At 54.5% G+C, this 27,987-nt stretch overlaps 1 protein-coding gene across 1 annotated transcript; it reads left to right on the top strand.

Annotated features, from left to right (window-relative positions):
• The first annotated feature begins 7 nt into the window (after window positions 1-7).
• Window positions 8-27,987, top strand: Prss55 (serine protease 55). The gene is made up of 8 exons (XM_026398901.2): window positions 8-62; window positions 562-754; window positions 1,934-2,184; window positions 2,826-2,968; window positions 7,046-7,362; window positions 25,860-25,968; window positions 27,376-27,472; window positions 27,794-27,987. Exons 1-8 carry the CDS (start codon window positions 8-10, stop codon window positions 27,985-27,987), a joined length of 1,359 nt encoding a protein of 452 aa, XP_026254686.2.

The raw sequence follows: 27,987 nt of genomic DNA, 5'->3' as shown, positions 1-27,987 counted from the left end.
CAGGCCCATGCTTCTCTTCTCAGTTGTGCTGCTCATTACCCACGCCACGGGGGCGGACCCAGGTATGTGGGCTCCTCCCCCGGGCCAGAGCAGCCGACCCAGCGGGCACTGGGGTGGGGACTAGTGCCCTGCTCACCTCCTCATCCAGTCCCAGTGAGCATTAGGGGCAGGAAAGAGCCGGACACGGGCTTGTAATTAGCCAACTCGTCAGGGAGGCCCAGATTACGGCCCTGGAGGACTGGGGTGTCTTTGAGGGGGTCCTATGGGGTTGACTTTGGACATTATTTCCTCCAATTTCTCTGGGCAGACGTGGTTGCCTGACACCCCGGAGCTGGCAGAGTCAGAGCCAATGTTCTGGACCACATCCTGAGCTCTGCTCAACGGAAAAGAGCCTGTCAGCTTGCTCCTGTCACACCGGAGCCTCGGGGACCGGCCCAGTGTCCTCATCACCAGGACAGGGCCAGGGAGATCTGTCTGCGAGCGTCTCCCCCAGCACACCTGGCCCATGTGGAGGTGACAAGGTGTTTCATGTTTCCCTCCTGCTCTCTTCCATCCCAGCAGGATGTGGCGAGAGGCCCACTTTCGAGGACCGGAAGATGCGGTATTCCAGAATCGTCGGGGGGCTGGAGGCTGAGGTGGGTGAGTTTCCGTGGCAGGTGAGTATCCAGGCAACGAATCAACATTTCTGTGGCGGCACCATCCTCAACTCGTGGTGGATCCTCACAGCTGCTCACTGCGTGATCGGCGAGTTACCGTAAGTACCCAGGGCCAGCCCCAGGCAGCCGCCAGACCTGACAGCGAAGGGGTCCTGGCACCACTGTATCCTGATGCAGACATGAATGTCCGCCCTCCAGCCTGTGGGCACTGCACAGTGGACCCCAAGCTGAGCCAGGGCCAGTGGCTCTGTGCTGCAAAGTCACACGCTGTCCTTTCCAGGCACACCTGTGGCCTAGGGAGGTGGAGCGCTCAGTCCATCCACCTATCCTAGGACATCCAAGTGCTTCTTGGAAATCCTGGACGTCTGGTCTCTGGCCACCTGAGTGCCTCCTTCCTGCTCCTTGTAGGGTGCTCTCTGCTCAGCTGACGGTTGACTGCTGGCATTTCCTGATCATGAACCATGCTCCGGGACCCCATTAAGACTTTACCTGTATTAAATTACTTACCTGTACATGACCCTCTGAGGCAGGCAGAATATTTTATAGATAAGGAAACTGAGGTCCAATAAAGCTATGTGACCCCGCCAGGGACCACAGCTCACAGTGGAAGGCAGTCCTGAATGCTCCGGCACTTGGGCACCCTGCTTCACCACCTCAAGAGCTTTGGAAGGTACCCAGAAAGGCTGACAGATCTGGGTAAACCCCGTGAAACCGCGTGCAACGTTTCCTCTGGGCAAAGCCGAGTACACTGCAGCACCTGCTCTTGGGGGGCACTTCAAAGCTGGCTCCCAGAAAGTTCTTGGCCATCTGCCTGGAGGGGCCCTGCCTGCTGTCTGATTACTCAGGGTCTTTTCAGCTTGGCCAGTGGAAGGTCAAATTAAACTCAGCTCCTAAGTCTCTAAATGGTTGTTGGAACCACGGACGTGAGCAGAATGTGCAGTCATTGGCACATGTCACCAGGCCTTACCTGTCTGAAGACTGGCTTGGCCTGGGCCAACTAGTCCTTTGTGGGCTCTTTAGAGTGCTCCAAACGGAGCCCTGCCTCTGCTCTGTTGCATGCAAGGGTCACATTCAACCTCAGGACCCCTGAGGACTGGGGTCTGTTCTCTGACGATTCTGTCCTCTCTTTAGTTTCTAAATCCTCAAACTTTCTGAGCAACAAAAGGTCCATCTTAAAGGCCCCCAAAACTCTATGAGGACTGGTATTTGGGGCACAGTGAGCTCTGTGTGCTTTTGTGACCCTCCTTCCCCTCCCCTCTCTGGTTCTATGTCACCAGCACAGAGGAACTGAGTGTCGTGCTGGGGAGCAACGACTTGACCAGCCCACGTCTGGAAATAAAGCCGGTCAGCAGCATAGTTTATCACAATAAATTTAAGAGACAAAGCATGGACAACGACATCGCCTTGCTGATGGTGGCCTCGCCCATCGAGTTCAGTAGCCTGATAGTGCCCATCTGCATGCCCCCAGAGCCCATGCCTTCCAAGTGGCACAAGTGCTGGGTGGCAGGGTGGGGCCAGACCACTTCAGGTGCGTGACTGCCTGGCGTCCTGAAGAGCTGCTCAGGCCAGGGCCCCACGGGGTGGCAGGAGGAGGGCAGGGACGGAGGAAGGAGAGCAGAGAAGGGCACATGGCATGAGGAACGCTGGGTGAGGGGAGGAATCATGAGATGCATGTGTGGTCAGCGTGAAGGAGAAGGAGCCCAGGAATCCTGGAGGCCCGGGGCTCAAGCGCCCTCTAAACCCTCTGAAGACTTAGCGCCCTCTCCACGCCTGAGGCCTAATGTTTCTTTATGGGGTGCAAATTGCCGTCCGAGGCCCTGTGGGAGGAAAGCGCTGTGCCCACATGACAAACTGGTAACAGGACAGCAAGTGGAAGAGGCAGGACCATGCTGGGCTGTCCACTGGCCCGTTCCCCAGATGTCGAGCTCACGGGCTGGCTGGAGCAGGGCTAGAAGTTTGGCCATCAGATGAATGATCCCAGCAGGTGGTGGTCTCTTGGGAGAGCTTGGGCAGGATCCCCTTTGGGCACAGATGACCTGAAGAAGGTGGATGGCCAGGGCATGAGCAGCATGCGGGATGGTGGGTGGGGCTGGCGGTCTCTAGGGCACTGCCGGCCGTGGCAACGTCTGCTGCCTGGTGACTTTTCTAACATGCTCTCTCCCTGGGCAGCTGACAAAGGGTCTATGAAAACCGATCTGTTGAAAGTGCCAATGGTCATCATAGATTGGAATGAATGTGCAAAAACGTTTACAAAACTTACCAAAAATATGCTGTGCGCAGGATTCATGAACGAGAGCTACGATGCCTGCCAGGTAACCTAGGCCCCGCCCCTCCACTTACAGGCCCCCACCCCGGGGGGCTGCCATGCAAGGGTACCCTCTCTCTGCTGGGAAGAGGCAGCTGAGGGTCTGGGAAATGCTTGGGGGTCAGGGCCTTTGGCTGTGCGAGTGCAGACATGGAGTGGACGCTAGGTACCTGGGACCCCAAGGCTTCCACTTGTAGAAATTCCTAAAAAGACAAAGTCAAGGAGAATTTGAGGCCCATACCAGGAGTCATCATCGTTCATCATTTAGCAACCTCTACCGAGCACGCCAGGCCCTGGTGGCTGGAATGAGCCTGCCCCTAGCCTCTTGGGCAGACAGTTGGGTCAATAAGCAATAAGTAATAGAGTGGGTGATGCAGGTTTCCTTACCATGAACCAAAGTCTGATCTCTTAGGTTCTCTTTAATAAAACGGACATGAAACTTTTAAAAGAAAAACACACTGGACTGATGTTGATGTTGAGGATAATGAAAAATGGAAAACAAAAACAAAAACATTTGGAGCATAGCTCCCTCTGGCTCCAAGGAGTGACCAGAGTTGTGTTTAAAGCTCAAAGACCCTCTATTTGTCCTGGGGGGCTCCCTCTGATGAGCCCATTAAGGCCCACCTGCAAGCCAGGTGCTGGCTTTGGTCTGGGTGCAAATCTCCAGGTGCAGATGTAACCCTTCCAAGTAGTGAAGGACAGACAGACAGCTGGTGGAAGGACAGCCTTCTCTAGTGTTGCTTGGTAACAGAGGAGACTGGTAGTTTCCCCAGGTAGACCACGAGATAGCACCTTGGGAAGGGTCTGCTGGGTCAGGGTTTGGGCAGGCAGAAGAGGAAGGAGCGAGGCCTGTGAGCTCAGCAGAGGTGGAGGCCAGCAGCGTGTGCCAGGAGGAGGAGACTCCACCAGCAGAGGACCACAGGGGCAGCCAAGGGACAGCCAGACTGAAGGCCTAGTGCGCCCTGTTCCCTTCCGGTCCTGGATGATGTACAAGATCACCAAACCTAAGAGGACAAAGGACTGGGACCCAGATACAGTGGAGCAAGTAACCTCCTTGGATCCTGCCCACTAAGTCCAGAGGGAAGCCGGTGTTGGTGGCTGCAAGGCGGGGCTGGCTGTGGGAGGGGGCAGTGGGCGCGGCTACCGAGGGCAGCAGAAGCCTCCTCAGCACAGAGAAGTCCTGCCTCTTGACGGTACCCATCAGGCTCTACCGCTTTGCCAGATAGTCCTGGGGAAACTGAGGGTTGGGGAATTTCTGCATTACTTCTTGCAATAAAGTCTTCAATTATCTCAAAACGCCCAACTTTTAAAAGTAATTTTAAAGTGGCACAATCAAGCAAAATATCAACTGGAACTTCTCCCCAGCTAAGAAGATGAAGCCTCGGTGGCATCTCCTGGGCAGCAGCCATCCCGGTGAGCCCAGCTCTCGGCTCCTGCCCGCTCCCCGCCCCGCACACACCTGTCTATTCAGGGGTGAATTCCCAGGGCCGCGCCCCGTGCTCTGCCCATGACAAATGCCCAAGAAATGTTTGTCAGATAGGCCCAGCTGCCGGCTGGTGCTGTCAGAACCATCAGTCACATCGCCCTGAGGAGAGGTCCCCTGGGGAGCCCCGAAGGGCCCTGGAGTCTGCCGGTGTAGGAGGGGTCCGAGGGGGCAGCGCTGGGCGTGGGCCCGTCTGGTTGTGGGGCTGCCGGGGACCCCGGCTGAGAGCTGGGCTGCTCTCCAGGCTGCATCCCACCTCGTCTCTCACTCTGCAGACGCTCAGGCCTTCAGAACCACGGGCGTTTGGAGCCGAGAAGGAGTTAACCAGAAGGCCGTTTCACAGATGAGAAAACGTGGGTATCGTGATCACTCATGCCTCCCTTGACCACCTGGACAGACCTGCGGTCACTTAAAGCTCTTGGGCACCTTAGCAGCAATCGTGTCTTCCCTGGGCTCTGTGAGGTGGCTGGAAGGTGAAAGAACAGGGATTCAGAATCTAAGTGGTTTTCCCAAAGTCCGCATCAGTGATGAGGCCAGGCCTGCAGCCTGGTCACCTGCTTCTACGCCAAACAGGACAGCAGTGGGACCTTCACCTCCTGGTGGCAAACTCGGGAAGCTCTTGGCCAACGTTTCTCAGCAGAGACCCCGGCTACAGGCTGAGCCCTGCAGGGAGGCCCCTCTCGGTGGCTCCTCTGGTGCTGCTTGTTTCCCAAGAGGAAGGGAAAAAACCAACATAGAAGGACGTCCACTTACAGACGCCCCTGGGCCCAGCCACCAGGAAGGGACAACTGTTCCCTGAAGGCAGCTGGTGGGCAACGCACAGAGCAACAGGCTCGTCCCAGCGATTCACAGGTTTTTGCAGTTCACGGGCCACCGTCCTAGAGAGCAGGCGGGCGTCTCTCCGTTCCTACAAGATGATGGACATGGAAGCTCAAGAGTGGAGTTTCCTGCCCAGGACACCCTCACCCTGTTGTGTAAGGAAATAAGTAACCCAACATCGTTCCACCCGTATCCTTCATAAAACAAAGAAGATCACTGAAGACAACATTTGCAGAAGGAGCGATTGGAATAGAAGCTGTTGAGCGGGTTCTGCCCTGTAACTCACCAGCCAGCACCGGGGCAAGAGGCAGGTGCCAGGGGGACACTCTGTCCTGGAGAAGGCCACTTGGTTTGGGCCCAAGTTGCTGGCTGTCTTCAGGCAGTCATGACCCCCGACTCTGTGGAGTCACAGTGAGGGGCTGCACGTCCCCTGCCCAGTGAGGCTTCTGCAGCAAGACCGAGTTCCACAGGGACACGTTTACTCCTGACCTTCCCCTGTACGTTGTCACCTGCAGCCTCTGACCCTGAATGAGTCACAGCCTACGTCCAGTGTCCATCTGGGGCCAGACACCTGGTGGTGTCTCCTGCCCGTCCCCCTCGTGACCTGCCCTGGTTTGGACCCTCATATTTCACCTCCTCTTACCGCCCTCTGCCTGAGCCCCCTCCAGCCACCCCGCCCAGCCCGTCAAGCCGCTGGGTGTCCTGCGAGTCACCTCTCCCCAGTTGTCCTGCCCTCGCCCTCCCAGAGCCAGAGTGCGCCCCTCGGTGCCTGCTCCCTCTTGTGTCTCACACCACACGAGTCTCCTGCGGGCCCACAAGTGCATCTTCTCTGCTGGGCCAGGAGGTCCCGGACCCCCAGACCAGGCATGACGCGTTTCCTCGGTGAGGGTCTGTCCAGCAGAGGTCAGCCTTCTCGTGGCCCTCGAACGTCCTGCTCACCAAGAGGAGGCCGTGGGGCTGACGAGAGGCAGCCACAGAGCCAGGCCACACGTACAGCTCAGCAGGAGGCTCCTGCCCGGCGGAGTCCATCCCTTGCTGCACTGTCCAGCCAGCCCTCGGGACTGAGGAAAGGCCACCGGCAGTGTGTGACAGAAGGATACAATTGGGGGGCCGGGGCGTTGGCATCAGGAGACCCTGGCTTCCGGCTCTGGCCAGGTGACCCTCAGCCAGCGCTTTCTCCTCCTCCAGGCTGGTCCTCCAGGAGAAGGGGTAGAGGAAGCCATGTGTACACGAGGTCCTCAGTGGGTACTGGGCACACCTGCAGCGTGTGTGGGCACAACCACGCAAGTCACAGACCCGCAGCGGGGGCAGCGCATCCAGGGAGACTTAGCTCCTGTGCCCCCCAGCACCACTCCAGAGTGTTCAAGGGAATGCCGTCCTCTCCACAGCTCTGGAGGACGCCAGAGCAGAGCACTCGTGGTGCCGCTGACGACGCCTCTCGCGCCCACTTCCTCTTCTCCCTCTCCAGAGCCTCTGATCTGAGAATCCTCAACACTGGCCTCCCTCCCGCTCTGCCTCCTTCCCGCCCCTCTCTGGGCTGCAGAGGCGGGCTCCTGGCTCTTCTCACTGACCACTGCCCTGGCTCTGCCCTGCCTGGCCATGCATGCCTCTCCCCACAGCTCCTGGCTGACCGCAGGGCGCCCCCCAGGGGAGCATGGATGGGATGCCTTTGGCAGCCTGGAGTCAGGAGCCAGGGAAGCCCCTTCCCCTGAACAAGCTGAGTCCAGCCTCCGCGGGCAGCTTAGAACAGGACCGGCCATGAACTCTGTTCTCTGCCTGCAGGGCGACAGCGGGGGGCCCCTGGTCTGCACGACCGAAGGAAGCCAGAAGTGGTACCAGGTGGGCATCATCAGCTGGGGCAGGAGCTGTGGGCAGAAGAACACCCCGGGAATATACACCTCGCTGGCCAACTACCAGCCCTGGATCAAGAACGTCACCCAGGCGGAGGGGAGGCCCTTTGACACCGAGCACACGAGGTCCACCCTGAAACACAAGTCCAGGGACTCCAGGTCCTCGGGGTGCTCAGAGCTGGGCAGCCCCAGGTGCTGGCTCCTGTGGGGGCTTCTGTCCTGCCTCCTGCTCAGGGCCGTTTTCAACGGGTAATAAAAGTCCTTAACCAAAGGTGGGTGTGACCGGGAGGGACCACGCAGGTCGGTGGAGGAGAAGGCCAGGAACCAGGGCCAGAAGAGTCAGCCCAAACCAGGCTGGGGCGGGTTCCGGGTGGGATTCGGGTCTCTGTTATCAGAACCCCCTCCGTTCCTGGTGACCATCACCCAATTCAGATTGGCTGAACCCAAACAGAGGGTGTGTGTGTGTGTGAGTGTGAGTGTGAGTGTGAACAACACAAACATGGGGTGGTGTGAAGATGCAGGCGTGCCTGACCTCCTGGCTGAAAGGAAGTTTCCAGGGACAGTGGTTGCGTGGCCATGTCCCCCAGGCAGGGCTGCTTAGTGTGGCCATGAGGCCCCCCGCACCTGCACTTGACCTCCCCCAGCGTAACTGACTCCCTGGACTCCAGCGCCCTGTGATGACCCTCTCTCCTCAGCCCTTTGACACTCAGGTCACTAAAGGCCCAAAGTGGCCCTCTCCTAGGCTAGGCCAAGTTCCACGCCCACCCAGGGCCCAACAAGGGACCAGCCTCCAGAATCACGTGAACGGACAGCCAGTGACAGGCTGGTCCTCAGCTGGCACTCAGAGTGCTGTGGACAGTCAGGGCAGCGGCCACTGGGCTGTCCGTGGACATGCTGGCCACTGGTGGTCTCTGGCCTGTCCAGCTGGTGTGCATGAACGGCCACGTCCCAAGTCCTCAGGAAGGGCTGTGACATTGACATCTGGGCTTGCTGCTCCCGGGCCACGTTTGTTTGATCATCCTCCCCACGGTCCGTTCCTGGAGACCAGTCGCCCTGCCGTGGGTCGAGGGGAAGAGCTTCGCCTAAAGCTTTGCCTTCCCTGATGTCACTGCATCTGTGGTGGGGACCCAGGAAATCCAGGCCCGGAGGAAAGAGGCCCAAGGCCAGTCAGGTCCCCAAGGCCAGTCAGGTCCCAGTCTCAATGAGCAGAGTGTGAGGACATAGAATACCATGTGAAGGATGCCCAGGGAGGTGAGGATTGATTTGATGTCCACTTAGAGGGTCTTTAGATGGGATTAACGTTTCACTCTGAGTAAGTGGACCTCCTTCTATAACGAGGGTGGGCCTCATCCAATCAGTTGAAAATCCAAATAGAACAAAAAGTTCTGCCTCCCAGAGCAATGGGACTCCTCAGCCGGCTGCCTGGGGATTCCTCCACACCGCCATGCTGGTCTCCCGGCTGCCAGCCACGTCTCCACCTCAGGGGAACCAACTGCTCACATTAATCCCTCTCGACATACACACAGCCCCGTAGTTCTGCTGCTCTGGAGAAGCTGACTGATAGGGGAGACGTGTCCTCGGCACAGCCACAAGGCCACCGAGGCAACCATGGAGACCACGAGGCCCTTGCACACAACCAAGACAACCACGGAGGCCAGGTGGCCCTTCCACACTCCACAACCAAGACAACCACAGAGGCCACGTGGCCCTTCCACACTCACAGCCAAAACAAACACGGAGGCCAGGTGGCCCTTCCACACTCCACAGCCAAGACAACCACAGAGGCCACGTGGCCCTTCCACACTCACAGCCAAGACAACCACGGAGGCCACGTGGCCCTTCCACACTCCACAGCCAAGACAACCACGGAGGCCACGTGGCCCTTCCACACTCACAGCCAAGACAACCACAGAGGCCACGTGGCCCTTCCACACTCACAGCCAAGACAACCACGGAGGCCACGTGGCCCTTCCACACTCACAGCCAAGACAACCACGGAGGCCACGTGGCCCTTCCACACTCCACAGCCAGGGGCTGCCAAGACGGCCAGGGAGCCAGGTGGCCCTGGCACATTAATCACCCTCCTGCCAATTGATTGTCAACGCTGTGGCTCGCAGTCCTCGTGTCTGTCCCTGGTTTGGGCACATGGTCATCAGGTATGTCCTGTGGGTTTTCCTGGCGAGAGTAGCAGCTCCTACCTTGTGCACCACTACAGACACCTGCGTGACGATGGATGCACAGGGACCTCTGTTGGACGTGAGGGGAACCACCATACATAGGGGATATCAAGCACCAACCACAGTTAAGTTGTTTGGCCCAACAACTCAATAAATGCAACCTTTAGGGATTTCTTTTGCTCTAGGAACCCAGAGTGCTTGCCTAGCATGGATTCAATACCCGGCACCACACACGCATGCACACACACACGCACAAACACACCCACACATCTGGGATGTTAAGGGTCCATGAACTGGACAAGTCTAGGAAGCTCCGAAATCATGGACAACTGCTGGTGTTGATGTTTGTGTTGAAGGAGGAGGTTGGGTGGTGAAGTAGTTAGTGTTGAAGGAGGAGGTTGGGTGGTGTGGTAGTTAATGTTGAAGGAGGAGGTTGGGTGGTGTGGTAGTTAGTGTTGAAGGAGGTGGTTGGGTGGTGTGGTAGTTAGTGTTGAAGGAGGAGGTTGGGTGGTGAGGTAGTTAGTGTTTAAGGAGGAGGTTGCGTGGTGAGGTAGTTAGTGTTGAAGGAGGAGGTTGGGTGGTGAGGTAGTTAGTGTTGAAGGAGGAGGTTGGGTGGTGAGGTAGTTAGTGTGGAAGGACGAGGTTGGGTGGTGAGGTAGTTAGTGTTGAAGGAGGAGGTTGGTTGGTGAGGTAGTTAGTGTTGAAGGAGGAGGTTGGGTGTTGAGGTAGTTAGTGTTGAAGGAGGAGGTTGGGTGGTGAGGTAGTTAGTGTTGAAGGAGGAGGTTGGGTGGTGAGGTAGTTAGTGTTTAAGGAGGAGGTTGCTTGGTGAGGTAGTTAGTGTTTAAGGAGGAGGTTGGGTGGTGAGGTAGTTAGTGTTGAAGGAGGAGGTTGGGTGGTGTGGTAGTTAGTGTTGAAGGAGGAGGTTGGGTTTTGAGGTATTTAGTGTTGAAGGACGAGGTTGGGTGGTGAGGTAGTTAGTGTTGAAGGACGAGGTTGGGTGGTGAGGTAGTTAGTGTTGAAGGACGAGGTTGGGTGGTGAGGTAGATAGTGTTGAAGGAGGAGGTTGGGTCGTGATGTAGTTAGTGTTGAAGGAGGAGGTTGGATGGTGAAGTAGTTAGTGTTGAAGGAGGAGGTTGGGTTGTGAGGTAGTTAGTGTTGAAGGAGGAGGTTGGGTTGTGAGGTAGTTAGTGTTGAAGGAGGAGGTTGGATGGTGAGGTATTTAGTGTTGAAGGAGGAGGTTGGATGGTGAGGTAGTTAGTGTTGAAGGGAGGTTGGGGTGTGAGGTATTTAGTGTTGAAGGAGGAGGTTGTGTGGTGAGGTGATAGTGTTGAAGGTGGAGGTTGGGTGGTGAGGTAGTTGTGATGAAGGAGGAGTTTGGATGGTGTGGTAGTTAGTGTTGAGGAGGAGGTTGGGTTGTGAGGTATTGTAGTCTAAGAAGGAGGAGGTTGGATGATGTGGTAGTTAGTTTTGAAGGAGTAGGTTGGTTGTTGAGGTGTTAGTGTTGAAGGAGGTGGTTGTGTGTTGTGGTAGTTAGTGTTGACGGAGGAGGTTGGGTCGGGTGGTAGTTAGTGTGAAGAGGGTATGGTTGTGAGGTATTAAGTGTTGAAGGAGGGGTTTGGGTGGGTGAGTAGTTAGTGTTGAAAGAGGAGGTTGGATGATGTGGTACTTAGTGTGGTTGGATGGTGAGGTAGTTAGTGTTGAAGGAGGAGGTTGTGTGGTGTGGTAGTTAGTGTTGACGGAGGAGGTTGGGTGGTGTGGTAGTTAGTGTTGAAGGAGGAGGATGGGTTGTGAGGTAGTTAGTGTTGAAGGAGGAGGTTGGATGGTGAGGTTGTTATTGTTGAAGGAGGAGGTTGGGTGGTGAGGTAGTTAGTGTTGAAGGAGGAGGTTGGTTGGTGAGGTAGTTAGTGTTTAAGGAGGAGGTTGTGTGGTGAGGTAGTTAGTGTTGAAGGAGTTGGTTGGGTGGTGAGGTAGTTAGTGTTGAAGGAGAAGGTTGGTTCATGTGGTAGTTAATGTTTAAGGAGGAGGTTGTGTGGTGAGGTAGTTAGTATTGAAGGAGGAGGTTGGGTGGTGAGGTAGTTAGTGTTGAAGGAGGAGGTTGGGTCATGTGGTAGTTAATGTTTAAGGAGGAGGCTGTGTGGTGTGGTATTTAGTGTTGAAGGAGGAGGTTGGGTGGTCAGGTAGTTAGTGTTGAAGGAGGAGGTTGGGTGTTGAGGTAGTTAGTGTTGAAGGAGGAGGTTGGGTGGTGAGGTAGTTAATGTTGAAGGAAGAGGTTGGGTGGTGAGGTACTTAGTGTTGAAGAAGGAGGTTGGGTCATATGGTAGTTAATGTTTAAGGAGGAGGTTGGGTGGTGAGGTAGTTCGTGTTGAAGGAGGAGGTTTGGTCATGTGGTAGTTAGTGTTGAAGGGGGAGGTTGGGTGGTGTGGTAGTTAGTGTTGAAGGAGGAGGTTGGGTCGGGTGGTAGTTAGTGTTGAAGGAGGAGGTTGGAGTGTGAGGTAGTTAGTGTTGAAGGAGGAGGTTGGTTGGTGAGGTAGTTAGTGTTGAAGGAGTAGGTTGGGTGGTGAGGTAGTTAGTGTTGAAGGAGGAGGTTGGGTGGTGAGGTAGTTAGTGTTGAAGGAGGAGGTTGGATGGTGAGGTTGTTATTGTTGAAGGAGGAGGTTGGGTGGTGAGGTAGTTAGTGTTGAAGGAGGAGGTTGGGTTGTGAGGTAGTTAGTGTTGAAGGAGGAGGTTGAATGGTGTAGTAGTTAATGTTGAAGGAGGAGGTTGGGTGGTGAGGTAGTTAGTGTTGAAGGAGGAGGTTGGGTGGTGAGGTAGTTAGTGTTAAAGGAGGAGGTTGGGTCATGTGGTAGTTAATGTTTAAAGTGGAGGCTGTGTGGTGTGGTATTTAGTGTTGAAGGAGGAGGTTGGGTGTCATGTAGTTAGTGTTGAAGGAGGAGGTTGGGTGTTGAGGTAGTTAGTGTTGAAGGAGGAGGTTGGTTGGTGAGGTAGTTAGTGTTTAAGGAGGAGGTTGTGTGGTGAGGTAGTTAGTGTTGAAGGAGTTGGTTGGGTGGTGAGGTAGTTAGTGTTGAAGGAGGAGGTTGGTTCATGTGGTAGTTAATGTTTAAGGAGGAGGTTGTGTGGTGAGGTAGTTAGTGTTGAAGGAGGAGGTTGGGTGGTGAGGTAGTTAGTGTTGAAGGAGGAGGTTGGGTCATGTGGTAGTTAATGTTTAAGGAGGAGGCTGTGTGGTGTGGTATTTAGTGTTGAAGGAGGAGGTTGGGTGGTCAGGTAGTTAGTGTTGAAGGAGGAGGTTGGGTGTTGAGGTAGTTAGTGTTGAAGGAGGAGGTTGGGTGGTGAGGTAGTTAATGTTGAAGGAAGAGGTTGGGTGGTGAGGTACTTAGTGTTGAAGGAGTAGGTTGGGTGGTGAGGTAGTTAGTGTTGAAGGAGGAGGTTGGGTGGTGAGGTAGTTCGTGTTGAAGGAGGAGGTTGGATGGTGAGGTTGTTATTGTTTAAGGAGGAGGTTGGGTGGTGAGGTAGTTAGTGTTGAAGGAGGAGGTTGGGTGTTGAGGTAGTTAGTGTTGAAGGAGGAGGTTGAATGGTGTAGTAGTTAATGTTGAAGGAGGAGGTTGGGTGGTGAGGTAGTTAGTGTTGAAGGAGGAGGTTGGGTGGTGAGGTAGTTAGTGTTAAAGGAGGAGGTTGGGTCATGTGGTAGTTAATGTTTAAAGTGGAGGCTGTGTGGTGTGGTATTTAGTGTTGAAGGAGGAGGTTGGGTGTCATGTAGTTAGTGTTGAAGGAGGAGGTTGGGTGTTGAGGTAGTTAGTGTTGAAGGAGGAGGTTGGTTGGTGAGGTAGTTAGTGTTTAAGGAGGAGGTTGTGTGGTGAGGTAGTTAGTGTTGAAGGAGTTGGTTGAGTGGTGAGGTAGTTAGTGTTGAAGGAGGAGGTTGGTTCATGTGGTAGTTAGTGTTGAAGGAGGAGGTTGGGTCGTGATGTAGTTAGTGTTGAAAGAGGAGGTTGGGCCTTGAGATATTTAGTGTGGAAGGAGTAGGTTGGTTGGTTAAGTAGTTAGTGTTGAAGGAGGAGGTTGGGTGGTGAGGTAGTTAGTGTTGAAGGAGGAGGTTGGGTGGTGAGGTAGGTAGTGTTGAAGGAGGAGGTTGGGTGGTGAGGTAGTTAGTGTTCAAGGAGGAGGTTGGGTGGTGAGATAGTTCGTGTTGAAGGAGGAGGTTGTGTGGTTAGGTAGTTAATGTTGAAGGAGGATGTTGGGTCCGGTGGTAGTAATTGTGGTTAGGTAGTTAGTGTTGAAGGAGGAGGTTGGGTCGGGTGGTAGTAATTGTTGGAGGAGGAGGTTGGATTGTGAGGTAGTTATTGTTGAAGGAGGTGGTTGGGTGGTGTTGTAGTTAGTGTTGAAGGAGGAGGTTGGGTCGTGAGGTAGTTAGTGTTGAAGGAGGAGGATGGGTGGTGTGGTAGTTAGTGTTGAAGGAGGAGGTTGGGTGTTGTGGTAGTTAGTGTTGAAAGAGGAGTTTGGGTCGTGATATAGTTAGTGTTTAAGGAGGAGATTGGTTGGTGTGGTAGTTAGTGTTGAAGAAGGAGGTTGGGTCGGGTGGTAGTTAGTGTTGAAGGAGGAGGTTGGAGTGTGAGGTAGTTAGTGTTGAAGGAGGAGGTTGGTTGGTGAGGTAGTTAGTGTTGAAGGAGGAGGTTGGTTGGTGAGGTAGTTAGTGTTGAATGAGGAGGTTGGGTGGTGAGGTAGTTAGTGTTGAAGGAGGAGGTTGGGTGGTGAGTAGTTAGTGTTGAAGGAGGAGGTTGGATGGTGAGGTTGTTATTGTTGAAGGAGGAGGTTGGGTGGTGAGATAGTTAGTGTTGAAGGAGGAGGTTGGGTGGTGAGGTAGTTAGTGTTGAAAGAGGAGGTTTGGTCATGTGGTAGTTAGTGTTGAAGGGGGAGGTTGGGTGGTGTGGTAGTTAGTGTTGAAGGAAGAGGTTGGGTTGTGAGGTACTTAGTGTTGAAGGAGGAGGTTGGGTGGTGAGGTAGTTAGTGTTGAAGGAGGAGGTTGGTTGGTGAGGTATTTAGTGTTGAAGAAGGAGGTTGGGTGGTGAAGTAGTTAGTGTTGAAGGAGGAGGTTGGGTGGTGAAGTAGTGAGTGTTGAAGGAGGAGGTTGGATGGTGAAGTAGTTAATGTAGAAGGAGGAGTTTGGGTGGAGAGGTAGTTAGTGTTGAAGGAGGAGTTTGGGTGGTGTGGTAGTTAGTGTTGAAGGAGGAGATTGGGTGGTGAAGTAGTTAGTGTTGAAGGAGGAGATTTTGTGGTGAGGTAGTTATTGTTGAAGGAGGAGGTTGGGTGGTGTGGTAGTTAGTGTTGAAGGAGGAGGTTGGGTCGTGATGTAGTTAGTGTTGAAGGAGGAGGTTGGGTCGTGATGTAGTTAGTGTTGAAAGAGGAGGTTGGGCCTTGAGATATTTAGTGTGGAAGGAGTAGGTTGGGTGGTTAAGTAGTTAGTGTTGAAGGAGGAGGTTGGGTGGTGAGGTAGTTAGTGTTGAAGGAGGAGGTTGGGTGGTGAGGTAGTTAGTGTTGAAGGAGGAGGTTGGGCCGTGAGGTAGTTAGTGTTGAAGGAGGAGGTTGGGTGGTGAGGTAGTTAGTGTTGAAGGAGGAGGTTGGGTGGTGAGGTAGTTAGTGTTCAAGGAGGAGGTTGGGTGGTGAGATAGTTAGTGTTGAAGGAGGAGGTTGTGTGGTTAGGTAGTTAATGTTGAAGGAGGATGTTGCATCATCAGGTAGTTAGTGTTGAAGGAGGTGGTTGGGTCGGGTGGTAGTAATTGTTGGAGGAGGAGGTTGGATGGTGAGGTAGTTATTGTTGAAGGAGGTGGTTGGGTGGTGTTGTAGTTAGTGTTGAAGGAGGAGGTTGGGTGGTGAGGTACTTAGTGTTGAAGGAGGAGGATGGGTGGTGTGGTAGTTAGTGTTGAAGGAGGAGGTTGGGTGTTGTGGTAGTTAGTGTTGAAAGAGGAGTTTGGGTCGTGATATAGTTAGTGTTTAAGGAGGAGATTGGTTGGTGTGGTAGTTAGTGTTGAAGGAGGAGGTTGGGTCGGGTGGTAGTTAGTGTTGAAGGAGGAGGTTGGAGTGTGAGGTAGTTAGTGTTGAAGGAGGAGGTTGGTTGGTGAGGTAGTTAGTGTTGAAGGAGGAGGTTGGGTGGTGAGGTAGTTAGTGTTGAAGGAGGAGGTTGGGTGGTGAGGTAGTTAGTGTTGAAGGAGGAGGTTGGATGGTGAGGTTGTTATTGTTGAAGGAGGAGGTTTGGTGGTGAGGTAGTTAGTGTTGAAGGAGGAGGTTGGGTGTTGAGGTAGTTAGTGTTGAAGGAGGAGGTTGAATGGTGTAGTAGTTAATGTTGAAGGAGGAGGTTGGGTGGTGAGGTAGTTAGTGTTGAAGGAGGAGGTTGGGTGGTGAGGTAGTTAGTGTTAAAGGAGGAGGTTGGGTCATGTGGTAGTTAATGTTTAAAGTGGAGGCTGTGTGGTGTGGTATTTAGTGTTGAAGGAGGAGGTTGGGTGTCATGTAGTTAGTGTTGAAGGAGGAGGTTGGGTGTTGAGGTAGTTAGTGTTGAAGGAGGAGGTTGGTTGGTGAGGTAGTTAGTGTTTAAGGAGGAGGTTGTGTGGTGAGGTAGTTAGTGTTGAAGGAGTTGGTTGGGTGGTGAGGTAGTTAGTGTTGAAGGAGGAGGTTGGTTCATGTGGTAGTTAATGTTTAAGGAGGAGGTTGTGTGGTGAGTTAGTTAGTGTTGAAGGAGGAGGTTGGGTGGTGAGGTAGTTAGTGTTGAAGGAGGAGGTTGGGTCATGTGGTAGTTAATGTTTAAGGAGGAGGCTTTGTGGTGTGGTATTTAGTGTTGAAGGAGGAGGTTGGGTGGTGAGGTAGTTAGTGTTGAAGGAGGAGGTTGGGTGTTGAGGTAGTTAGTGTTGAAGGAGGAGGTTGGGTGGTGAGGTAGTTAATGTTGAAGGAAGAGGTTGGGTGGTGAGGTACTTAGTGTTGAAGGAGGAGGTTGGGTCATATGGTAGTTAATGTTTAAGGAGGAGGTTGGGTGGTGAGGTAGTAAGTGTTGAAGGAGGAGGTTTCTTGGTGAGGTAGTTCGTGTTGAAGGAGGAGGTTTGGTCATGTGGTAGTTAGTGTTGAAGGGGGAGGTTGGGTGGTGTGGTAGTTAGTGTTGAAGGAGGAGGTTGGGTGGTGAGGTAGTTAGTGTTGAAGGAGGAGGTTGGGTGGTGAGGTAGTTAGTGTTGAAGGAGGAGGTTGGATGGTGAGGTTGTTATTGTTGAAGGAGGAGGTTGGGTGGTGAGGTAGTTAGTGTTGAAGGAGGAGGTTGGGTGGTGAGGTAGTTAGTGTTGAAGGAGGAGGTTTGGTCATGTGGTAGTTAGTGTTGAAGGGGGAGGTTGGGTGGTGTGGTAGTTAGTGTTGAAGGAAGAGGTTGGGTTGTGAGGTACTTAGTGTTGAAGGAGGAGGTTGGGTGGTGAGGTAGTTAGTGTTGAAAGAGGAGGTTGGTCCGTGAGGTATTTAGTGTTGAAGAAGGAGGTTGGGTGGTGAAGTAGTTAGTGTTGAAGGAGGAGGTTGGGTGGTGAAGTAGTGAGTGTTGAAGGAGGAGGTTGGATGGTGAAATAGTTAATGTAGAAGGAGGAGTTTGGGTGGAGAGGTAGTTAGTGTTGAAGGAGGAGTTTGGGTGGTGTGGTAGTTAGTGTTCAAGGAGGAGATTGGGTGGTGAAGTAGTTAGTGTTGAAGGAGGAGATTTTGTGGTGAGGTAGTTATTGTTGAAGGAGGAGGTTGGGTGGTGTGGTAGTTAGTGTTGAAGGAGGAGGTTGGGTCGTGATGTAGTTAGTGTTGAAGGAGGAGGTTGGGTCGTGATGTAGTTAGTGTTGAAAGAGGAGGTTGGGCCTTGAGATATTTAGTGTGGAAGGAGTAGGTTGGGTGGTTAAGTAGTTAGTGTTGAAGGAGGAGGTTGGGTGGTGAGGTAGTTAGTGTTGAAGGAGGAGGTTGGGTGGTTAGGTAGTTAGTGTTGAAGGAGGAGGTTGGGTGGTGAGGTAGTTAGTGTTGAAGGAGGAGGTTGGGCCGTGAGGTAGTTAGTGTTGAAGGAGGAGGTTGGGTGGTGAGGTAGTTAGTGTTGAAGGAGGAGGTTGGGTGGTGAGGTAGTTAGTGTTCAAGGAGGAGGTTGGGTGGTGAGATAGTTAGTGTTGAAGGAGGAGGTTGTGTGGTTAGGTAGTTAATGTTGAAGGAGGATGTTGCATCATCAGGTAGTTAGTGTTGAAGGCGGTGGTTGGGTCGGGTGGTAGTAATTGTTGGAGGAGGAGGTTGGATGGTGAGGTAGTTATTGTTGAAGGAGGTGGTTGGGTGGTGTTGTAGTTAGTGTTGAAGGAGGAGGTTGGGTCGTGAGGTAGTTAGTGTTGAAGGAGGAGGATGGGTGGTGTGGTAGTTAGTGTTGAAGGAGGAGGTTGGGTGTTGTGGTAGTTAGTGTTGAAAGAGGAGTTTGGGTCGTGATATAGTTAGTGTTTAAGGAGGAGATTGGTTGGTGTGGTAGTTAGTGTTGAAGGAGGAGGTTGGGTCGGGTGGTAGTTAGTGTTGAAGGAGGAGGTTGGAGTGTGAGGTAGTTAGTGTTGAAGGAGGAGGTTGGTTGGTGAGGTAGTTAGTGTTGAATGAGGAGGTTGGGTGGTGAGGTAGTTAGTGTTGAAGGAGGAGGTTGGGTGGTGAGGTAGTTAGTGTTGAAGGAGGAGGTTGGATGGTGAGGTTGTTATTGTTGAAGGAGGAGGTTGGGTGGTGAGGTAGTTAGTGTTGAAGGAGGAGGTTGGGTGTTGAGGTAGTTAGTGTTGAAGGAGGAGGTTGAATGGTGTAGTAGTTAATGTTGAAGGAGGAGGTTGGGTGGTGAGGTAGTTAGTGTCGAAGGAGGAGGTTGGGTGTTGAGGTAGTTAGTGTTGAAGGAGGAGGTTGGATGGTGAGGTAGTTAGTGTTGAAGGAGGAGGTTGGGTGGTGAGGTAGTTAGTGTTGAAGGAGGAGGTTGGGTGGTGAGGTAGTTAGTGTTTAAGGAGGAGGTTGGGTGGTGAGGTAGTTAGTGTTGAAGGAGGAGGTTGGGTGGTGATGTAGTTAGTGTTGAAGGAGGAGGTTGGGTGGTGATGTAGTTAGTGTTGAAGAGGAGGTTGGGTCATCAGGTAGTAAGTGTTGAGGGAGGAGGTTGTGTCGGGTGGTAGTGAGTGTTGGAGGAGGAGGTTGGATGGTGAGGTAGTTAATGTTGAAGGAGGAGGTTGGGTGGTGTGGTAGTTAGTGTTGAAGGAGGAGGTTGGATGGTGAGGTAGTTATTGTTGAAGGAGGAGGTTGGATGGTGAGGTAGTTAATGTTGAAGGAGGAGGTTGGGTGGTGTGGTATTTAGTGTTGAAGGAGGAGGTTAGGTGGTGAGGTAGATAGTGTTGAAGGAGGAGGTTGGGTGGTGAGGTAGATAGTGTTGAAGGAGGAGGTTGGGTGGTGTGGCAGTTAGTGTTGAAGGAGGAGGTTGGGTGGTGAGGTAGTTAGTGTTGAAGGAGGAGGTTGGGTGGTGTGGCAGTTAGTGTTGAAGGAGGAGGTTGGGTGGTGAGGCAGTTAGTGTTGAAGGAGGAGGTTGGGTGGTGAGGTAGTTAGTGTTGAAGGAGGAGGTTGGGTGGTGTGGCAGTTAGTGTTGAAGGAGGAGGTTGGGTGGTGAGGTAGTTAGTGTTGAAGGAGGAGGTTGGGTGGTGTGGCAGTTAGTGTTGAAGGAGGAGGTTGGGTGGTGAGGCAGTTAGTGTTGAAGGAGGAGGTTGGGTGGTGAGGTAGTTAGTGTTGAAGGAGGAGGTTGGATGGTGTGGTAGTTAGTGATGAAGCAGGAGGTGGGTCGTGAGGTAGTTAGTGTTGAAGGAGGAGGTTGAGTGTGAGGTAGTTAGTGTTGAAGGAGGAGGTTGGGTTGTGTGGTGGTTTCTTGGGGGGTAATTTGAAAATAGCCCTAATGCCTCCCTTTGGTGCAGGGACCTCAAGGCCTGGCTGAGGTGCCCATTGGCTCTTTGCGCTGCCCCCAGGGGCCTGCCATGTTGGGGAGACCCTTCCCCACTCACTCTCTGCTTCACCCGCCTCATGTCAGGAGGGAGGCCGAGGCCTGAGCACAGCCATCCTGGGGACCGCCTTGTCACTCTGTGCCCCTGATTCTTGAAGCCTGGGTTTCTTTTCCTTCTTTCTCGTTGATGGGCTTTTTAAAAGATCAGTTTTAGATTTACAGAAGGACTGAGGAGTCCATGTGCCACTGCTCCCTGCTCCCGTCGTCCCCCCCCCATGCGGTTCTGTGGCCAGCCAACCATGATGGGCCCTGTTACCAACTGAAGTCCATGTCCACTTGTTTCATCAGTTTTCCTTAATGTCCACTTGCAGTCTAGGATCCCATCCAGGCTGCCACATGACCTTCAGTGGTCACGTGTCCTTGGTCCCTCTCGGCTGTGACAGGTTCTCAGACTTGGGGGGGCTTGGTGACCTTGGCAGTCTTGGGCTGTACTGGTCAGGCCCTGGCAGGATGCCCCCTCATCTCGTGATAGGACTGGGGTCACAGGCTGCGCAGGAGACCATGCCTTGGAAGTGCCTTCTTGTCCCGTCCTGTGGAGGGCGCTTACCACCAGGGGGATCTGTGACCACTGGTGTTGACCTTGACCTCCAGGTAGAGACATGCTGTGGAGTCTCCACCGTGAGCTGCCACTCCCTTCCTTCCACCTGCCCTCTTTGGGAGGAAGTCACTGTCCTCAGCCAGCATGAAGGAGTGGGGAGCCATGCCCCTCTTAGGGTAGAGCATGCACAGAAATTACTTGGAAATTATTTCTTCAGGGAATTTGGCTCTTCTTTCCCATTTATTACATTGTTCAATGCTTATTTTACATAAGTGGAGACTTGTAGGTATTTATTGTTTATTTGAAGTTACAAACCGATGCTATTAAGTAATCTTTTTTTAAAAAATATTTTATTTATTTTCTAGTTTTCGGCGGACACAACCTCTCTGTATGTGGTGCTGAGGATAGAACCCGGGCCGCACGCATGCCAGGCGAGCGCGCTACCGCTTGAGCCACATCCCCAGCCCAATTAATCTTATTTCTCTGATGGTTCCAGCTTTGGCCCGGGGAGCTCTCTCAGGGGCCTCCTGTGCCCCGGGACAAAGCCACGTCACTGTGGTGTCTGTCTTATTGTTGAGCTTTCCTTACTGTCTGGCACTACCAGGTGCTTCAAGAAACATATTTTTTTTTATTGTGAGCCAGTGAAATTCTCCTTTTTAATGTTTGTCCTCCGCAACCTGCAAGTAGATGAGTTCTGATGGGAACACAGGGTCCCGTCACTCCTGGACACTGAACTCGAGGGTCTCCCCATGGCTCTCAGCTGCAGGCAGGAAAGACCCCAGGGCCCTCAGAGCCTGGCAGTGGGTGGGTAAATAGCGTGGGGAGGCTCATGAGTGAGCGGTCCTTTAATTCTGAGCCAGCACATCACCAGGTGCCCGTGGGGGGACCCGGAACATCTTGGGTAGAGGCTCTGTCCCACTGAGAGTCAAGGAGGATCTTCACTGCTGGTGAAGAGCTCAGAACACACAGTGGAGACCTTGAGTGGACGTTTGGATCTTTGGTCTGGAGCCCAGGTGAGAGGGCTGGGCGGGGGGAGGTAAATATTAGAGTCCCTCCCCCTAAGAGGGTACGGAGCCACGGGCATCATGCCAACCGGGCCTCTTCCTGGTGTCAAGTCTTCCCAGTGACCTCGAGGATACAGATAATCAAAAGTCTCAGTCAACGCAGGACCAGGTTCTGGGCTGCCGAGGCTGCTGGCCAGGGCTGTTGAGGCTGTGAAGACTGCCCCGGCTTGGTTTAACACGGGCCGTCTCTGCAGGAAGGCTGGGGAAAGGTCCAGCACACAGTTCACATGATGTTTTCCAGAGCACCACGCCTCCGAGCCACAGGTCAGCTTGTTCACCACGAACCACACCAGGCAGGCCAGGCACATCTCGCTAACCCCACGCCTGAGAGGAGTGGACTCCGCCGAGGACATCGCGAGGGCACTCTCCAAGGATGGGCATCTCTCTGAGGCGACGTCACACAGCCATCCTCCTGCGCCAGGTCTCCAGTGCAGGGTAGGATGAGCACAGGAAGATGCTTGTGAGGAGGAACGTGTAGGGGAAGCACTGGGGTGAGGACAGCCTCCTGGAGAAGGGTCACTATTGGAAGCTGGCACTAGAAGATGTGGCAAAGGAGATGCCCCGATGAATACGCTGGAGAGGTGGTGTTCCTGCCAATCACAGGCCCTTGGCACTGACCCTCTGCCCATACCTCCCCCTAAGGCATATGTCAGCCTATTTGGATGCCAACCAGGAAAAGCAGGAGACAAATGCTTCGACTGGACTCAGGAGTCCCAGCACATCCAGCAGGAGCTGCGTGATCCTGGGACCCAGTGTCCTTATATAAATATGGGATGCTTGACTCCTGCCTCGAACCTGTCATGGCTTGTCGAGAAGAACAAACGTGACCACTGGAAAACGACGATGCTGCCCGTCAAAAGGAGGGAGTCACAGCGCTGGTGGTGTTATGGCACTCACAACACAGATCTATTTGTTGAGCTTCTGTTCCAGCAAGACAATGCCAACATAATCCACTCTGGATTTGCAATCCAGGAGGGAACAGGAAATTTACCCACGTAAAGCTGTGTGCAAGGAGGCATGTTGGTAAATACAGTGATGCCGTACAGACATGAAGTGGCTAGAGAATGCAAAGTCAAGGTGGATTGGCGGGGTTTTGGTGATGTCCATTCATGCATCAGACATTTGCCAAGAGTCTAGCATACACCCAAGCTGCTCTAGAGGGAGGAAGCAGGAGCAAAATGCCCTCGGAGGCTGGCTTTCTCCTGGAGGGACAGACATTGCCAAATATGACAGGTGGAGACAGCGCGGTGGGAGGAGGCTGGGTCGGCTGATGGTGGTCCTTAGAGAAGAATTCACTGACAGGAAGCAGGGGCAGACCTGGCTGTACAAGAACATTTGATGGCACTGGGAACAGAGATTCACAGAGCTTTAAAGGATGAAAGGGGCTTCCACGGGCAGCCCCAGGGGGCTTTGGAGGTAAGGAACCTAAAGTTAACCCTAAGCCTAACCCTGTAAGTCACCAGGGGGGATGGCCAAGGTGGACATGCAATTCCCAAATACCGCCACCAGGTGGCAGAGCGACTCCAGGCTGAAGGTCTTGCTGGTGTCTGGGAAGAAAGCTCTTTGCTCCTCCCAGAGAGGATGCCAGGGCACCCAGGGGGAGGCAGACGCTGCTGTGAAGGGTCAGAGGGGAGAAGAGATCCTGTGCTGGCAAATGGCTGGAGCTTCCCAGAAGCCACGGTGCACCCCCAGTTGGCCCACGGCTGCCCCCCCACCCCCCACCTCCTTGGAATGAAGGCCAGCGAGGTGACCACTGATGGGTATCCCTGAGGGAGGAGCTTGGTGTCCTGGGGCTGGGCCTGTGTCCTGGGAGCTGGAAAGGCATTTCTTGGCTCTGAGCTGGGGTCCTTGTAGGCCCTCCTCTGCCCTCCAGTCTGAGCCCACAGTGCAGCCCAGTGCTTGGCCTCCCTGAGAGCAGAGAGAAGCCCCTCTGGAGGAGGAGCCCTGATGTGACAGTGCAGGGGGCACCCAGCGGCAGGCCTTTGCACCTCTGGGTCCCTTGAAGTCCCTGACACCAAGCCTGTACACATCACGAGTGTGTCTCAGATTAGTAGGAGCAAGATTGAACACTCAGGGCCCGGAACAGCAAAACACGGCAGGAGCTCCCTCTGTGCACACCCCTAAGCCGCAGCCTCACCTCCCGGTCGCCTGGCTGCAGTGAGAGAGCGCGGGGGAGCAGTGCCTGACCCACGGCATCTCAGATGGCCAGACGCTCTTCGCACTAGAGAGAATCTCTCAGGTCAGACTCACCTTAGCACCAGGTTTGGAAAGAAGAAATCCACGCTCCTGAATGCAAGGCTGGGGCCTGGCAAAGTCCTCGAGAGAATGGACAGTGGGCGCCCATCCATCCTCAGGTCCCCGCCCAGGGCTCGGTTCCACGCCACCTCATGGCAGTTGCCTGCTGTGTCTTGAACATCAAGGACATTCTGGGACCTAGGAAGTTTTTGTTTTGCTGCTGCACTGGGGGTTGAACCCAGGGGCACTCTACCACTGAGCTACACCCCTGCCCTTCTCATCGTTCCTTTTGAGTCGGGGTCTCACTGAGTTGTCCAGCTCTCTCAGGTTCACAGTCTTGCTTCAGCCTCCCGGGTCATTAGGAGTGCAGTCATGTGCCATCACCCCAGGCTAGGTCCTGGGACTTTGCTGGGATGTCACATACCCACGCGGGTTCCAGGACTCCGGGCCCCTATCAGCCTGGTGAGAGGACACTGAGGCACGGGGACCCAGCCCTGCCCCACCATTTCTGAGCAGGATTTCCCGAGGTCTTCACCCGCCTGCCTTCCCCCCCCCACTGTCTGCCCCAGGAGGCTATTGGGTGAGGATCGTGTTTTATCCTCTTTCCCGGGGATGCGTCATCTGGTGGCTCCGGGGCCACTCCTTCAGCTCTCCTGCCTACATTGGTTCCCTTCTGTTTCCCACTTGGTACCTGTGATGAGCACAGAACTCACCTCCAAGGGGCGTGTGTGTGCGCACCTGTGTGTGCAGAGCGTCGTGGGTGGACGTGTCGGTACGGGGTGGGGAAGGTGTGAGGGGAGGGCGTCTGCCTTGTCTTCCACATTCAGGTGGCTCTCAAGTTGCTTATTCCCACTGACACTTTCCTGCCCTCGCAGCCAAAATGGGCCCTGCCTCCTCCCAGGGCTGCCTTGAAACGCCCTCCCATGGCCACCCTCCAGGAGCTCTCCCTCTTTCAGTGCTTGCTTGGGAGCCCCTGAAGGTCCCTTCCTTCGGGGGGGGGGGGGCTGTGGAAGGATATCCTTGAAAAGCCATCTGTGCTCAACAAGCTGCAAAGGTCGTGCCTCACAGCCGAAGGTCGAAAGGCACGGGAAGCAATCCGGCCCCTGGGGCTTCTGTCTGGCCTCAGCCGCCTTCTTGCTGTCTGAGAGGCGGTCTTCTGAGGTAGAGGAGTCCTTGGCTTTAAAATGCACTTGTTTGCCCACCACTCATTCATTCCTCCTGCCCTGGTTGAATCAGAGGGAGTCCCATGCTGGGTGGCACAGACACGTGGCACCTGGTGAGCTCTACCCACGGCTGCACGGGCTGATGGGTCAGTGCACTTGGAGGGGTGAACGGAGGGTTCACGCTGCCCTGTGACTACCTGTTTGCTGGGTCACCTGGATTAGATTGGGGTGCTCTGCAGTGGGCTTCACTTCCAGCCCTGGTGACACCCACCAGTGTTCAACGAGGAGGGCAAGAGCAGGGACAACGGAACAGCATCTCCTCACCCTGCACTGGCCAGGGACTCGGGCTCAGGAGGATCCCCACCTGGTCCTTTTGGGGGCAAAGAGAAGATCATCTGCCCCTCACCCTGTGTCAGGCCCACACTGTCCTCCCTGTGGCCATCTCTGGATGTCCATTTCCAAAAGCAAAACCTGTGAAACCCGGCCTTCGACCATTGCTGTTCAAAGGGGCACCTAAGTGACAGAACTGTTGCACACTGGGGTCACAGCAGCTCAGAGCCACCATGTGGTGACAAGGGCTGCAGAAGGGGCAGGAGGTGCCCAGGAAAGGGCTCCATTCCCCACCTGAGCGTGCGCTGTCTTTTGTGCTTTGGGAGCGCCTGGCTGCTGTGATCCCCTGGTAAAGGCTGGGGACTCGGAACCCCTGGGAGCCGGCTTCGGACTGGCTGACGCCCTCTGGAACTCGCTCAAGAGTGAAATCCTGCCAAGGTGACAAGGACAAAGCAGAGGACAGCTAGAGGGCTCCAGGAAGGCCTTCCTGCTTCTCTGCGGGGGGCTCAGAGAGGACCCCAAAGAGCAGCAGGCAAAATAGACAAACTGCAAAGCTGCAGAGTCAGCAGAATGAGAAGGCGGGTTCCAGAATGGGGGGCTCTCTGCAAACCACACGTCAACAAGGGGTTCACACCCAGAAAGGGGAAAGGGGGAGGGGCAAAGGACCCAAAGAGACATTTCTCAAAAGAAGACATAAACTGCCAACAGGTTTATGAAAAAATGCTCAGCGTTACCATGAGCAGGGAAATGCCAATCCAGACCCCAGTGGAATACCACCTCGTACCCTCTGTTGGGGTGGCTACTATCACAGATGACGAGTGTTGGCGAGGGCGGGAGGAAAGGGGAGGCTTGTACACCATTGGTCGGAATGTAAATCAGTACAACAATTGTGGAAAAGACTAGGGAGGATCCTCCAAAAAAAGGCAAGTGGAACCACCCAGGGTGCTGGGTTCCTGGAGGGCCTGCCGCTGAGCAAACCCCTGGCCCCTCCTCCTAGCTGGACGGGTGCTAGGGGAACAGCTCAGTCACAGCCTCCGGCGACCTCCACAGACCCTCCCGGGCTTCACGGAAGCCTACACAGCTGGCCTGGGTCTCGGCAGAGCAGCCTGTGGCCCGGGGGAACCCAGGCGGAGCCATTGCGAGGCCAGGCCCGCCCTCCTCCCTGTCTCCTGGGTCTGGTGAAGTGTGGGAAGTCCTCCGTGTTTCACTCAGAAGAGACACAGAGTCCACACCACCCTCCTGCCACCTGGAGCTGACCCCTCAGCAGCAGGGCGTCCCGCAGCCATGCCGCAGTTTTGGTGGCATCCTGGTGGTGTTCCTGGTAGGTGGGACAAGGCTCGCCTGGAGTTGGACCTGAGGTGTCTTCTCGCTGTCCCTAACAGTGGCCCTTGTGTTGAGCCCCGCCTTGTCTCACTGTGTGCTTTAGGAACTTCTGACTCGATGGGTGAAACCTGGGGTGCTGGGTGTGGGTCTTCACTTTCTATTTTAAATCATTATAGATCACCAAAACTGCAGAACAAGATGCAAGAGGTGACATCAGGGGAACACAATGTGTAACGACAGCACAACACCAAAACTAAGATGTTGGGACAACCCTCACTCTGGTGGCAGGGGTGTGGATGTGCGTGGCCTTGTGCACCTTTGTCCCATGTGGCTTTATGGGGACGCCACGAGATATGAGATGCACAACTGTTCCATCTCCCCCGGGATCCCTCCAGCTAACCCTTTAGCCCCGCCTACTACCCCAGTCCTAGCCCCCGTCACCCCTAGTCTTGCATCGCTAGAATTTTGATATTTCAAGAACGTCCTATGAATGGAGCCATGAATCGTGATCTTTGAGGCTGACTACTTTAACCCCGCCCAGTTCCCTTCAGATCTCCCTGAGTTACTTCATGCATCCAAACTGCCTCGTTTCCATTGCTGACCGGTCCTCAGTGGGCTGGACAGCTGCCATGGCTTGACCATCCACCTCTCAAAGGACACCTGACCTGTTTTGTTTGGATCTATGACAAATAAAGGGGCCATGGACCTTCACGGGGAGGTTTTCCCGTGAACATCACTGTTTGATCCCTGAGGGCAAAGGCCGGGTCGCATGGTAACTGCACGTGAAGTTTTATAAGGAGCTGCCAAACCGTGCCAGGGTGGCCGCTCACCATTGTCCTAACACTCCTTGTAACTCCCAGTGCCCCAGGTGAGTTCCCAGTGCTGCTCTGGAGGCCAAGGGAGGGATTCCAGGTGCCGCGGAACCTCAGCCCCTGAGCTGAGGGCCTCCCTCATCCGCGCGGGACTTCAAGACTCCGTTTGTCAAGGTCTTCCAGAATCATTGCCCAGGTGCTGCAGCAGACCCTCGCCTCAATTTCCTGAAGGACTTGGTCCTCTGGGGTAGGAGCTCCAGGGAGCCAGGGCACTTGCCTGGCATCTGCGTGGGGTTTAGCTAATGGTAGCCATGGGGCCTGAGTCCAGCTGGCTGGGGCACCCGGCTGAGCTGTGCAGCCAGGTCAGTGTCCCCATCGCACCACTGATTCCGGACCCTTGGGGACCTATGGGTTTTTACAGAAGGGAGCCCTGTCTTCCTCTCTGGGCCTCACCCTGGAGTGCTTACAGAACCAAAGTCCAGGCAGCTTCTCTCCTGGGGGTGGCCTCTCTGGCTCCCTCGGTGTGTCCAGTCGTGGAACAGCAGCCAGGAGCAGTGGACCTCCTTCATTCCAGCTGTTCCCAATTCCCCCAGGTAGTGCCCCTGGCCCTGCGCCCCCACCTGCCTTCCAAGAGCCACAGGCACCTGCCATTTGTGTGGCATCTGCCCAGGGTCGGGGCGCCCCTCTCAAGTGAGAGGTGAAAGGAAAAAGGTAAGATGGAGCTAAGCCCAGCCCTGCCCAAACCCTCCTCTCCTCTCAGCGCCCAGAGCACCCCACAGAGGAATCAGGAGATGGCCCAAATCCCACACTGCCCCTGCCGGCCAGCCCTCCCCTGCTGACACCACCCCCCCAGACTCCTGGACCCCAGGGGCTAGCCAAAGGCCAAAGGAAAAACGGGGAAACCAGAGCAAACAAAGGAATCCCCAGCCCCCCCAGACACACAAAGAGCCAGCGTGTGGGAAGAGGAAAGCTCCGGCAGGGGGAGCCGGGTCCCCCATTGTTCTCTCCAAGCCCCTGATGACAATCGCAGCCGCCAGGTTGCAGCCCCCTCCCCTGCCGCCCGGCCCTCCTCTTTCCCACCTTGGGCCCCTGAGAAAGCCGCCGGGAGGCAGATGTCCGCCCAGGAGCGGTTCCCACCGGGGGAGGAAGTGCGGGCTCACAAAGCCGGGCTTTTCCCTGAGGAAGCAGCAGGGGCTCTGCAGTGA

The sequence above is a fragment of the Urocitellus parryii genome, chromosome 14 (genome assembly GCF_045843805.1).
Source record: "Urocitellus parryii isolate mUroPar1 chromosome 14, mUroPar1.hap1, whole genome shotgun sequence".
Lineage (NCBI taxonomy): Eukaryota > Metazoa > Chordata > Mammalia > Rodentia > Sciuridae > Urocitellus > Urocitellus parryii.
Note: the sequence above shows the minus strand (reverse complement) of the source record. Positions and strands in the feature narration are given on the sequence as shown.